The sequence below is a fragment of the Poromitra crassiceps genome (genome assembly GCF_964638095.1).
Source record: "Poromitra crassiceps genome assembly, chromosome: 10".
NCBI lineage: Eukaryota > Metazoa > Chordata > Actinopteri > Beryciformes > Melamphaidae > Poromitra > Poromitra crassiceps.
In genome coordinates, this window is record NC_139631.1 from 17,227,644 (window position 1) to 17,242,030 (window position 14,387).

A 14,387-nucleotide genomic window follows, 5' to 3' on the forward strand; every position below is an offset into this window, starting at 1 on the left:
TTATTTCCATGGATGGATGGGTGGACACACACCACAGTAACAACCATAATATTTATACACTTTTCAAATGACAAGGATACAGCGGAAAAGTAGGTCATAAATACACATCAAGAAGAACAGTGTAAATGAATGCCAATGAGCATAAAATAATACTGATAGCAGAGAACAAAAGGAAAACATCATCACAGCAGTAGCACACAGTTCAACTGCTGAAAAGCAACAAAACAATTACATCACAGCAAGATGGATATAAATAAAGAAACATTCCACACACAATAAAGTTTGGTTCCATGTTGAACTGTTATTCAGAGATGTAAACACATGTAAACTGTAGTAGCAGTAGACTGTAATTTGACTAAAATCCTCTAGTGGTTTCCCCTGCTTTCAGCGCAGTCAAGGGCAACCCGGTGAGGAATAATGTTAATGTGCTGTCACAGAACTGCGAAGAGGTCCATCATCCTTCCACTGTAGAATTTGTGAAGAGAAGTGATATTTATATATATGGCTCTATCTTCCCCCTGGCCTTAAATTAGCGTTTAAGGCCGGGCGCAGCGCTTTTAGTGGGCGTGGTCAGGCACATTCCCTAATTTTCCCTTGGCGCTAAACTGTGGCCATTGGTGAACTGCAGTTACGCAATGACATTCTTCCTTTCCAAGCTCCGATCCACTCGATCCATTCCGGGTTGCGGCTGCATGCTGTCATCTCTTCATGCCAATTTGGATATCTCACCGCATCACAGATCATAGCCTGAATAAAACGATTCAACCTACAGCCAGGCAAATACAGATCTGTTCAGCAGGGCTGATGGTCTCCCTGTACAATATAGAACGTTAACTATCGGTGACATTCCTGATACCATCCACTTCCATGATCTTTATATGTTGTAAACATAACTTTCACAATAGTGAACAAGCACCCCCACTCGGCTCATTCAGGGCAGGCTTATAACTTGTAGGCTACCTGCTGCTCCTGCACATCACATAGTGTAATCTAAATACAGATTAGATTTCCTCTTATGCTTATTGATTATTGTCTCTCCCTTTCTCTCCAGTGCGTCCTGTGCCACCCACTAACCTGACTTCTGTCACCGAGGCCTGGAAGAGCACTGTGCTGTGGCAGTGGAGGCACACAAGCTACAACTCACTGGCACTCATCTGCCAGGTAGCACTCACTTCCCACTGGCACACAACAACGGTGAGTTGTCTTTGTGTGTGTGTGTGTGTGTGTGTGTGTGTGTGTGTGTGTGCGTGCGCGCGCAACTGCGCATTGTAGCAAAAGTACAAATGTTGTGTTTATACATAATTGTATGCCAGTGTGTCTTCAGTGTATCTTAATAAAAGGTACACTGAAGGTCAGTCATTGGGTCTGAGTCTGATAGTTTCTGTGTGTGTATGTCACTGAAAAGTTCATTCAAATCTTATCAATCTCATCAACTTTTTGTCTTATGTGCACATTTCCATAAGTGCACCAGCCAAATTAATCCCCACAGAGGCTGACTTGTATCAGAATGTCCATTCTCTCCATTTGTGGGATCACCAAAGTAACAAACAGTAATGTGATCTAATGTATGTCTCCAGCGTACCTTCCCTGGTGTGGGTCTGCGGTCGGTGGTCCTATTGGACCTGCATCCTGATGAGGAATACAGTGTTAAAGTCCGCTGTGGAGCCCAGCAGAACTTCTGGAAGTGGGGCGACTGGAGCAACCCATTGGCCTTCAAAACCAACATCACCAGTAAGGAGCTTTTATCTTATTTGTGGTATTTCTGTTTTTAGTCAATAGAATACCGCAGATATGCCTCCGCCAACTGAGCCACCAGGATGCCCCAAGGAGTTCATATATATCAAATATTCTAAGTGACAGTTATTTTCAGTAATAACCATTTCTTTTGGATTCACTGTTTTCCCCCTTCTTTTTGCAGCAATCATTATGCTATTTTCAGTAGCATAATTTTCACCATTCTATTATCAGTCATTGCTATATTATTTCCATTTGTTTTCAGTAGTAAGCAATGTTACTTCAGTATTCAATTAGTAATTAATAAACTGCAATTAATAAACTTATAGTTTCAGTATTCACAATTATTTTCCCTCTCTCAGGCCCCGAGGCCCCTGATGTGTGGATGTGGATGGACAGAGACAACACTGGGCGGGTCGTGTGGAAGGTGAGTATCACTTTTTAATTTTCATTTGACCTGGCAGCACGTATATGGATGTGGTTTGAAAATAGAGTATTAGCTTTCCACTGGTGAGGGATCCATCCATCCATCTTCAACCGCTTATCCGGGATCAGGGTCGTGGAGGCAGCAGTTCCAGCAGGGGACCCCAAACGTTCCTTTCCCTGGCCACATTAGTGAGCTTTGACTGGGGGATCCCGAGGCGTTCCCAGGCCAGCGTGGAGATACAATCTCTCCACATAGCCTTTGGTCAGCCCCGTGGCCTCCTCCCAGCAGTGCTTATGTAAAAGGCAAACTTAAGCTACAAGTCTTTTTTTATCTCTCACTCTGTCTCTCGCTCTCCCTTGATTTCTTCCAGCCTTTGACGCGCAGAGAGAGCCACGGTCAGATCACAGGATATGAGGTGACCATCTGGAGCCCAGAGGAGAACGTACAGCACACAGAAACGCTTCCTCAGAGCACCCTCACCGTGCCCATCAACCTGACACACATCACTAAGAGCAGCGGCAACAACAAGGTCACCGCTACCGTCATAGCGAGGAATGCAGCTGGGGAGTCTCCTCCTGCAACTATAGTCATACCTCTACGTTTGGCAGGTATGAGGGGAGAGAGAGAGAGAGTACTGGGGAAGGTTCGGGAAGGGGGAGATTAAAGTTAACGTGTTTATTCTCAAAGGCACATGTTTTATTTCTTGTTGCAAAGTCACCATAAAGAGTCACCTTTTTAAGAGCTGAGGAAAAACTAGATGATTTTCCCCATTGACTTCTCTTCATTTATGACGTTTAGCAATGCATTTTCTCACTTTTTTAAATAAAAGAAGAAATTGAAGACATGGAGATGCGTGACACCTGTCTTTGTCTTCTGTGCAGACATTGCGCCCCCTGCCGTGTCGAGGGCCGTCTACATGGATGGAGGTTTCCCTCTGTCCTGGCAGAGCGATGCCAACGCCAGCTGTGGTTACGTGGTAGAGTGGCACGAGGCCTCCTGCCTGCAGAACTGCCCCGTGGAGTGGACCAAGGTGCCCGCTGACAACACCAACGTCTCCGCACAGTCAGGTATGCCAGGCTAGACACTCTCTCTCATCCAAAAAACACATTTTAGTTCTGTGAAACGAGAGCATTACAACCCCCCCCCCCCCACAATTATTTTCTGCAGTCAAATTATTGAATTCATGATCATCTTTGTCTCCGCCGTTAGGCACCTTCCAGCCGGGTGTGAGGTACACCCTTTCCCTCTACAGCTGCTCCTCAGAGGCCACTGAGCTGCTGCAGCGCTGGCAGGGATACATGGAGGAGCTGGGTGAGAGGAGCACCACAGAGGAAACATGATTTCACAAATGATGCTCTGCATTTCAGGCACTGACTACTCTCCTATCCTCTCTTCTCCTCCCTCTCCTCCCTCTCTGCTCCTCTCCTCCCTCTCTCCTCCTCTCCTCTCCTCCCTCTCTGCTCCTCTCCTCCACTCCTCTCCTCCCTCTGCTCCTCTCCTCCCTCTCTCCTCTCTTCTCCTCCCTCTCTCCTCCTCTCCTCTCCTCCCTCTCTGCTTCTCTCTCTCCTCTCCTCTCTCATTCCACCCTTTCCCCTTCTCCTCCATTCTCTTCCCCTCCCCTTCTTGTGTCTCCCACAGTCCCTTCCAGTTCTGTCCCCCACCTGTTAACCAATCAGCATGACTCTGAAATTCAGTTGAGCTGGGGTGAGATCCCATTGGGCAGCAGAAGGGGCTTCCTCCTGGGCTACTACATTTACCTCAGCAATGGCTCCCAGCTCACACGCATCGGTAAATGTTTTTAAATGTGAAAGTGAAGTGAACTACCTCTGTATATACCACAGCTGCTGTTTCTTTTAAAGTGCAGAGAAATAAATTATTGTTATATTTTTAAACTTCATTATGTCAAACATATGCATCACAATTTATGTTGCAGTCACATGATTTAGCAAAAAAGCAATGAATTGTGTATTTTTTTTTTTACTTTTGTACTAAACCCACTCACTCAGATTTCTCTTCATTCTTCCCTCTCCTTCTTTCTCCAGCCAACCTGTCAGACCCTACCAGCAGGAGTTACACAGTGAAGGGTCTCTCTCCAGGCTCCTATAAGTTCACTGTTAAGGCCTTCACCTCAGCCGGCGAGGACACAGGTGCCACGGCCTCCATCACCATGGAGACATACAGTACGTGTCTGTAGTTTCCACACAAATGTGTTTTTTTTTGTCTATTATTTAGGTTTTTGTTTACAGTAGATACTCCCACAACCATACAGTAAATGAAGGCTCAGCTATGGCCACATTGTTGGTTAAACGAGCAGTTGGCCTCGAAAAAGTCTGCCTAAAAATATCAGATACAACAAAACAAAACTGTAGCAGATCAAGCTTAAAATCCCACATCATCGTGTGTCCCCCCCCTTCCATCAGTTTTCTCGGAACACCCTGATAAAGTAAACTTGGTTTGAACAGTGACTAGAGTTAGTTCAAATGATTTTTCACAAAATCTCACCCTAAAACCCTCTTTTGGTGACATGAGCTTCACCTGGAGTCAAGGAAAGCGATGTTTACTTATGACATCAATCAACATAGAAAGAAATCAGAGGGATACCGATATCTGGAAGCAAAAAAAGCAGGTACTTTGACTTGAAACCATAGACATAAATAATATGGACGTAGCCATCCCATTAAATGTCTTCTCCCTGGCGGAGTTCAAACGTTGGCCGTCACCATCTTGATTTTTCATCAGCAGAGTGGGAGGGAATGGGTTGAGTCCTTACACACCTCATGTGAGATGGGAGTTTCCCAGAGCAAGCTGCGCGATCACTGGACAGGCGATCTGTCAATCACCCCCTTTTCTATCATCTATTTTACTCCAAACGGGCAAGTTATATAAAAATGTACCCCCCTGGCCCCTACAGTTGTTATGAAGAGGTGAAATTAGCTATATAGACCAAAACCGTATTTCACCCCTAACTGGAACGATGTTTAATCCTGTTACAAAGTCGGGCATTTTAACATGGGGAAATCTGCCTACTGCCCCCGAGTCCATTTGGCCATTTGAGGAATTACAGCTTAAACAAAGACTTCCGCATCTTCCTGGGAAATGGGTGTGTTTGCCCACTGCTTGAAACCAGGGTAGCTGAGGAAGATCATTTATATTCGGGCTCCAGATGGGATACAATTCACTGAGATTGTGAGGAAATAATTACAATCACCAGATCCCCCTTTATAATTATATTGTCTCCAGACCCCTGAAGACATTGAAATCAGTGGTTTATTTGGTAAAAATGACCACCATGCCTGAATTCTCGTGGGATAGGCCTGATGTTTCAGTGGGGACATTAAATTGTATTTGCATAGGGTAATGACATCACTAATACTTCCTGTCTCTCCTCATTTGTAATATTGATAAGGAGGTTCTGATGTTGATGTACCAATAAGATGCATAACAAGCATGACCGACATTTACTGACGACGATGTTGTTGATGATGATGATGGTGATGATGATAATGACGATATGTAATGGAACACAAGAATTTTGCACGTGTGTACTTGTACATCGAGTGACAATAAACATCTTGTATCTTGTATCATAGCTGATTGGCTGATCCTGGAAATCTTGACTTCCCTGGGAGCCATGACCTGTTTCCTGGTCCTTGTCACCTTCATTTGCTACAAGAAGAGGAAATGGTGAGACTGCCAGTGCCATGCTCTGTGTGTGTGTGTGTGTGTGTGTGTGTGTGTGTGTGTGTGTGTGTGTGTGTGTGTGTGTGTGTGTGTGTATGGATGGATTGTGGTGGGATGTTAAGAGCCGTCCTTGTGTGACGAAAACATCTATGCGGTGAAAACTACAATCATCAAGTACGTGTTCAATGTTCAAAGAGCGTGATGGATGCGCCTCGCTGATTTTGCCAACAAGTTCACGAAGACCCAAAACAAAGATACACTGTGAATTGTAACCTTGTAAGATAGGAGCGGTCCAGTACATTCTTAGGACTTGAAAGAGAACGCAGTGTTGAACAACAACATGTGTGAAGAAATTCTTCTACACAGCAGGTGTTTTATACTGGTTTATTTTAAAAAGTACAAAACAGTGAAGGAGACATCCCAAACACCGGTCTTCAAAGCGGATGCTGGACCAGACGAATACAGCAGTACAAGAAAAAGTCTGCACACTGTAGCTCCCATTTACGCTGATTTATTTACCCATGACGTTTCGAGCTCACGCTCTTCTTCAGACATATTTCTTTATATGATCTTTTCTTATTTAAAAATAAAATAAAATAAATATGTAAAAAACATGGAATTCAGCAGGGCAGAGTCTCATTAGCCAGGCAGTGACAAAAGCAAACAAACTGGCAGAGCTTTGACCATGAAAAACAAACAAACGATGCAGCGTTGCTTATTTCCACCAAGGACAATGAAATGTAAGCCAATGTCCCACCCCCCTAAACATGGAGGACACTCACCTGGAGTAGAAATAAAATATATATATAAACGAGGTTACATTTAGCCATGTTCAACTGCATTATGTATATGTCTACATACATCTGTATATGCAAACATGCCCTTATTGATCTGCAAGGTAGATACATGCGTGAATACAATATACATGCATAGATACATACACAACAGGCACCTGGAGTGGAGAATTTATTTTGCTTTTTAATGCTGGCTAGTATTTAATGAATGTTATAAGGTAACGTTTTGTTTTTCATTGTCATCAGGGTGAAGAAGGCATTCTATCCAGACATACCTGAGCCCAAACTGCCTGGTGATTGGTCCAGGACACAGGTACAGTATCTGTCTAAGCCAAATTTGTCAGCCTCAGTGCAAAGTTTTATATTGATGCTATCAATACATGAAAAAAGCAGCACTGCCAAACCTCTTCTGCATGAAATCTATACACAAAACTCAAAACTAAAATTGACTATCACATTCAGGCACAGCTCCAGGATTTTTTTAAAGGGGGGGCTTAGGGGAGGCTTGACCAATACGTGGGGGTGCTATGAAAATAGTCAATTTTCATGACATCACAGTTACTTTATAACGAAGTTAAAAAAAAATTATGAAAGTAGACATGGCACACAACACATTCGACATACATGTAGTTCTTAATTAAATTTGGCAAAAGAATATAAAAAAATAGCTATAAGCCTAATAGAAGTGACCATAAGTCAATGACAAAAACATCTTTCACATGCAACGGTGAAAGAATATCATAATGTCAGAAATTAAATTGATGTCAGATTAAATCAATAATATCCAATAATCCAATAATCGCCTCCACTCACATGATACGGACACACATGTCATAGGTACACGCGCGCAGCATGAGCACGCATGCAGGGATCAGATTGGGGACAGAATGGCTGGTTATTAAATTTACATATTTATTTATAACAAAAAAAAAATCTTGAAGGGACTTAACTGGGGCAGATTTGTGACATGGCTATAGCCCCCCCCCCCCCCAGGCCTGGTGTAGCACCGTCCCTGATCACATTGATCAAGATAGCGCTTGTCTTTGTTTTGTTTTCGTTTTTTTACTGTGCAGTGTGGGCAGTCTGCTTTGTGACAATGTGTAATGAACTTTGAATATCAGGCCTGAAAAAGGCTGCATGATTTTCTCCATTTGACATTGAGTCAGCTCAGTCACATGCTTATTGGCCGGGTGTGTCTTACAGGGTCCACTGGACGTGAAGCCCTCTCCCCACAGCATGGTCCATATTGTAGAAGAGCCTGACTGTGGTTCCAGTAAGGAAGCGCTAGTCGTCATCCCAGAGGAAGATGAAGATGAGGGAGGGACAGGGGACGAGCCAACTGACACAGACGAGCCAACGTCTATACGCTACTACAACCAAGTGATAGATGACCGGCCCATAAGACCACGTTTCCCAGACTCCTCTGCTTCTTCTGCATCTTCCTTAGACTCTGCGCGCACCGATGTGACCTACACGGGGATCCAGACCTCAGGGTCTTCCCTGGCCTTCCAGCTCCAGCCGCAGGACCCCTTTGAGGGACACCAGCCTCAAATTGACCTGCCCATCAACTGCGGAGGTGGAGGTGGTTACAAGCCCCAGATGCAACCCGGAGCCCCAAGCCAAGGGGCGGCTCCAGCACCGCCCCAGTCTTTCCCAGAGCCCCAGCCTGCTGGAGGAGGTCCATTCGTGGGCTACCAGCCCCAGTGCTCCTGGCACTTGGACTCCCCCGTGGAGCCCGGGGAAGGTGGTGGCCTGGCCCCCTCTCTGGGCTCCCCCACCTCTGTCGCCTCCACTCAGTTCCTCCTTCCTGACAGCGAGTCAGAGGAACATGCAGAGAGCAAAGGTCAAGGGTTGTCATCAGCAACAACCTGGTTCCACAACCTGTTGTCATCCGCGAAACCCTGATATCATCCCTCACTGCTAGCACCCAGCCTGGGGGGCCGCGTTCTTGGAGGTGAAACCTTAACAAATCTTCCAGATTGAATCCCCAATTGATTTGTATCTGTTGTCAGTGTCATGCATCAATGAAGTCCATCCCACATGATCTTAACAGGTAGAAACATAATTTAATGAAACAGGTACAATGTGTTCTCTGATATAACATTGCAGTCTAGTGATTACGCTTTGACAGACCAGCAGGTCAATAATGTTATCCTAGGTGTTTATTTCTCACATATGGAAATAAACATCATCACACACACATGCAAACCTATGCCAGTTTACTGAGGACAGTTGTCTCTCTCATGCAAATATAAATAACAAAGATTCTGTATATTTATAAATCAACAAAGTTCTATTCTGTCAGCAGCACATCTCTTAAAAATACTGAACGCGCTCTGCTGTCTGTCCAGTCCCTCACTGCCTTTGCTGTGACACTCAGTGACTTTCTACAATGGGCATTTAGCAATGTCATATCCTGTGTTTCAATATAGCATATATCCATATTTTGGTTTTTATTTCAAATGCGTCGTTTTTGTGATGTGAGCGTAGAAATCTCATGGACACTCAAGAAGAAAACACACACACTTGGAAGAACACTACAAAGACTATACAGAAGAGCACTAATCTCGAAAACTCGCTCGTTACAGTAACCCGTGATACAAAGTTGTAACGTTACAGTAACCCTGGACTGTGTTGTAATGACAGCTGATGAGCTACTGAAAGACAAAAAGGCATTTGGTTGTAAAGGTGATACAAAGTTGTCATAATGGACCGGGTGCATAAAGATGGTACCCACCTGGATCCATGTCATTGGATCAGTCCTTCGAGAGGGGATGTTGATGGTCCAATGATTTGCACAGTAGCTCGTTGTCATTACCTGTTTTCATAAGTCAGGAGTAAAAAAAAAAAAGCGTAATGACATCGGACCCTGTGGTTGCCATCTTTATAGACTTGATCTATTTGAAAACGATGACTGTTACTGAGGGGTGAGATATTAATTGAAAGACACGCTTGTTATGAATGAGAAATGGTCATTATTTTACAGTCTTTTATGGTCTGGAATTGTCTGGGTGATGGGCCCAGTGAATATACACTGATATAAGCTAGAACATGAATACAAACTGATCATGTAACTACACGAACAAACTGACTTTCATGTTACTTGTTATTGTTTTTGTTGTGTGTTCCTTAAGCAGGGGAGGTGGGAGATTACTGGTTCAGCCACACCCCACTAATTTTGTGTAAGAATGACATATTTCACAATCAGGCTGTGGCCTTTTTTTTTCTTTTCTTTTTTTTTTTACATTGTTTTGCATTGTGGTGCATTATTCCCCATTGATTTGCTGGAACTCTTCCGTTGAGTTGATGATTTTCAATTGTACACGCCTTATACCAAATCAATGAGGATTACCCTGGATAGTGTTTCTACAGTATTGCCTTGATAAATGGTATACTTCCAGTCATTTGCACCATATCACCTTTCCCATACTTCCTTGTTCACAAATGTGTAAAATCTAAAGAAAAACAATTGCTTAATTCAGATCTGAACCGATCAGAAATGTTATTGCATGACAAAATAACAGATCCCACTGAGCATAATGCTATGTACAAATGATGTCAGAATCAAACTAGTTTTAGCCAAGTGCTCAAATTTTAAAAGTGTGGTTGGTTGCATTATACAGTAATTGTTAATCCCTCACACTATCTGTGTGGCTGTGAAGAATTGTTTGCTTGGGTTGCTTTGAGTTGAATCCTGGCGAGTTAGCAGATAATGCATTTGATGTGGATTTGCTGTGCTTTGGAGTTGTTTTTTTAGGGAGATCTGAAGTCCAGACTGAGTTTGAATTATCTAGCCAATGTGAACTTTTTTTTGCCATTGCAAATCTATCCTAAAGCTTCCTTATACAGTTTTGATCATAAAAGGGCCCAAGGGGGAAGAACATATCCATCCTCGGATAGAAAATCTCCAAAATTCCATGTTGCTTTTATTGATGTTTTTGTGGCAACAATTTGGTAAAATTGCCTCTTGTGAGTCTCAGTCACTTGACAGCTCTCTGGAAATGACAAAAATAATGGAGCTCAGACATGGGACAGTAATTTTGACTTATAAACCCCTCATGCTGTACTTGCCCTCCTGTTACAATGTTGCATCCTTGGCTCGTTTTACCAAAGGCAGTGTAACCAAGTGTTTTTTTGTTTTTGTTTTTAAACTTGTATTGTAGGACAGTGGTTCTCAAAGTGGGGTCTGGGGACCCCCAGTGGTAATTGAAGGAGTTCCAGGGGGTCCCCAGCAAAAAGGGGAATCATTTCTCTTCACTAAAATTCCATCCACAAGTAACACAATGACAGAATGTATGACTATTTTGACCATGGGTTTCATACACTTTCTGTAATAAAACCTCTAAATGTAAAAATATCTTATCAGATGGGGGACCCTGGTCTAATTTGTGTCAGTTTAGGGGTCCTTGATGTGAAAAACTTTGAGAACCACTGTTTTAGGAAACCAGGCCCTGGTTTGTCGCAGTGGCAGTCTAGGGCCTATTGTTTCTCAGAGCCTCCAGCCAAAAAGCTTTTAAGTAAAACTACTGTGACATGAATGATGATTTTAGAGTAACTACATTTGGTGGCTTCAGCGATGAACAGATAGGCAGTACACTTTGACTACTATGGAAAATGTATCTGCCACTCTCCATCTTGGCTGGAAACTTCATCTGATTTTGCCTTGGTTACGTTAGTGAGAAGGCTGGAATCTTGATTAGATTTTGACTTGGTTAGTGAGAAGGCTGGAATCTTGATTGGATTTTGACTTGGTTAGTGAGAAGGCTGGAATCTTGATTGGATTTTGACTTGATTAGTGAGAAGGATCAGTTGAATTGGGTGAAGTAACCTATCAATGCTATGTGTTAACACATACTTTTATGTTGATTTGGGTCAACAAAACTGCACCTTTGTTTATCTCAAAATCTTTGTTTTTATAAACTGTACATAATCTTTTGTCTTCCCCCCTTGTCAGTAACACTTATGCTCTATTAAATTGTAAAATATATTCTCTATAGACTATATACTGCATTAGGCTTTGTCAATAGTTTCTAACCAGCTTTTCTGAGAAAGTACATGCACATGAGTGTTGATTCTAGATATATTCCTATTACGTGTATAGTGGCATTCCTCTTTGCTTATATTCACTTGTGTCAGACTGCTGCTTACACAGGTGGAAACTTTGAAAGTGTGTCTCAAAAATAATGTAATGTTGTGATCTTGTCTTTTCTGTCTGCTGTAGCACAGTCTTGTAATAGTAAGTTACTTGCTTTGCATTTACCATCTTATCACAGCAGTGTAGCTTTGCCAGAGACATTGTAAGACTAAATGTACTACTGGTCCAGCGAGTACTCAGTTCAAACTCCCACATGAGAACAAGAGATGCAATTTCCAATTCAGTCCCATTAACTGCCCCCATTAATTCATTCAAAAGTTGTATGGGTACACTGTCTTTACACGTCTGCCTTTGCTCTCTAGGACTACATCTTTGTGCAAAAATCTATGCATGTTGTATGCTACCAAATAGTACATTCATAACTTTATTCTTTTTTTTTTCGTGGTACCCTGTTGCTTTCAAACACTAATATTGACTAATGTTGTGCATGACAACATGACTGAAAAATTGTTGTGAACTGAAATTGCTTTAAATTCATGGTATTTTGGAGAATATTTTAGTAGTCATTGATGAAAAGAGACACTGAATTGCTTCTGAGAATAATGCTTTACTGAGTGAACAAAGCAAACAACACTAATTGTAAACAGTGCTAACAAGGTGAAATGCCACTTGTTTAAAGGCAATAAAGATATTTGAATGTCTTGCCACTTTTCAGCGTTATCCTTTTCTCCAGTTCCCCAATATTATGCCATTTTGTGTACAAAAAATAGCAGTATTCATTTAGCACTAATTAAAACATAAATATGCCTGCTCTTGGAATAATTATTGCAGTAACACACACAAGAAATGTGAGTAGTCTACAGTATGTATCAGGTGAATTTTAACCATTGTTATAGGTTTACACTGCACAACTTGGGTTGTTTAAAGTGTACAACATGTGGGTATTGTCTTGTTGAACGGTAAGAAATCTGGCCATTTTCTAAGGCTGACCTCGCCTTAGAAACCACCAAACAGGTGGTTTGACCGTCCTATGTGGTAGACACACACACACACACACACACACATATATATATATATGCAGGCCAAATGATGGTTGTGTGTGTGTGTGTGTGTGTGTGTGTGTGTGTGTGTGTGTGTGTGTGTGTGTGTGTGTGTGTGTGTGTGTGTGTGTGTGTGTATGCATTCAGTTGTAGGCCTACCAGCTTTATGACTTTCCTGATTAAAAAAAGTCTTCCTTCAGTGCCTCATTAGCTGAATGACGGTGTTGTTTAAAAATACCCCCCTGTTGACCCTCTGGAGTTGGAAACTACAGATTTCGGATCAGTCTACTGTGAAACTGATCCAGGGCCAGCTGTACCACTCCCCCTTCTGTTGACTTGTCATCATGGCAACGGTGCACTGCTGGGATTTCCTCTGTTTGTTGTCTGGTTTCCAGCCGTAATTAGCAGGCTAAAGAGGCACACTATTAGCTAGCATCATGCAAATTGCCATGTAGTATGTATTGTATGAGAGGAAATCAAATCAATTTCAAAGTAGAAAATGTCGGATATATTGTGCAGGTGGCTGAACACGGAGCTCCAGCTGTCAAAACCCGTTGGTGAGTATGAATGAAGTTAACTAGCGTGGCCAATGCTGTGACCAACAATGGATATCATCTGCAGTTTTCATTTACGTTGAAACCAAACGCTCCACGAGCTGATTAACGTTAGCACACCTTCAATCAGGTAACTTAACGTTACGTTAGCTACGAGTGAGTGAATCATTGAAATTATCAATTGAAGCTAGCACGGATAGGTAGGGTACATTTATATTGACAATTTGACAGTGATATTAATTTTTCATATTATGTGAGGCAGGATATCCAGTTATTCCAGTGTTGACCCAGCCTACAATGTGATATTAATTTAATTTAATTAATTGAACCTTTATTTAACCAGATAAAAGCTTGAGATCAAAGAACTCTTTTTCGAGCAACACCTGGCCAAACGTTAATAACGTTATATAGGAAGGAAGGAACTGGCCTTTTGGATTTGCATGCCACGACCATGATGGCCATGGCATTACAGTACCTCCTAATAGTTGCATGCAGGAGTTCAGGAGTGATTTGTCTTCACAGAGCCAAATACCTTTTCAAAGGATTTCTCCAGTGGATACCTCATTGGGGAGATCCTGCATAAATACCAGCTGCAAGATGATTTCGATATGTTTATGAAGAGCAAGTAAGTTGATCAATCGATCTATCTATCTATCTATCTATCTATCTATCTATCTATCTATCTATCTATCTATCTATCTAGTTGTTTGTTGTTGCGTGTTTCCATATGCCCACTCTAAAGTTATTCCCATCTTTCCTCATAGCACCTCCAACTCAAAGCTGAACAATTTTACCCGCATTGAGCCCAGTCTCCAGTTGCTGGGGGTCCCGTTTGACCTGAACACAGCCCAGGCACTGATGGAGGAGCAGCAGGGGGTCGCCACACGTCTCCTTTACCAGCTCTACGTCTTGCTGGAGAAGAAGAGGAAAGCAGGAATCACTGGGACAGTGATGGAAACCATGCAGCCCCTCGCCATGGCCAGCCTGCACAAAAAGGAGAATGAGATCTACTCTGAGGTAAAGGGCTGTGTGTGTGTGTGTGTGTGTGTGTGTGTGTGTGTG

General features: G+C 42.6%; 2 protein-coding genes across 2 annotated transcripts in view; both read left to right on the top strand.

Annotated features, from left to right (window-relative positions):
* lifra (LIF receptor subunit alpha a) overlaps nt 1-12,434 on the top strand; it is a 33,331-nt gene extending 20,897 nt beyond the window's left edge. Inside the window, exons 8-18 of the mRNA XM_083643901.1 lie at nt 1,052-1,194; nt 1,578-1,731; nt 2,097-2,161; nt 2,532-2,769; nt 3,043-3,228; nt 3,371-3,472; nt 3,800-3,949; nt 4,204-4,341; nt 5,752-5,845; nt 6,883-6,949; nt 7,840-12,434. Coding sequence (XP_083500027.1) covers nt 1,052-1,194; nt 1,578-1,731; nt 2,097-2,161; nt 2,532-2,769; nt 3,043-3,228; nt 3,371-3,472; nt 3,800-3,949; nt 4,204-4,341; nt 5,752-5,845; nt 6,883-6,949; nt 7,840-8,541 — 2,039 coding nt within the window. The 3' untranslated portion in view covers nt 8,542-12,434. The remainder of the gene's footprint in view (nt 1-1,051; nt 1,195-1,577; nt 1,732-2,096; nt 2,162-2,531; nt 2,770-3,042; nt 3,229-3,370; nt 3,473-3,799; nt 3,950-4,203; nt 4,342-5,751; nt 5,846-6,882; nt 6,950-7,839) is intronic.
* An 836-nt stretch (nt 12,435-13,270) lies between these two features.
* spef2 (sperm flagellar 2) overlaps nt 13,271-14,387 on the top strand; it is a gene marked incomplete at both ends in the record, with an annotated part of 31,456 nt that continues 30,339 nt past the window's right edge. The window contains 3 exons of the mRNA XM_083645296.1: nt 13,271-13,328; nt 13,848-13,950; nt 14,090-14,342. Of these exons, the coding sequence (XP_083501422.1) occupies nt 13,271-13,328; nt 13,848-13,950; nt 14,090-14,342 (414 nt within the window). The remainder of the gene's footprint in view (nt 13,329-13,847; nt 13,951-14,089; nt 14,343-14,387) is intronic.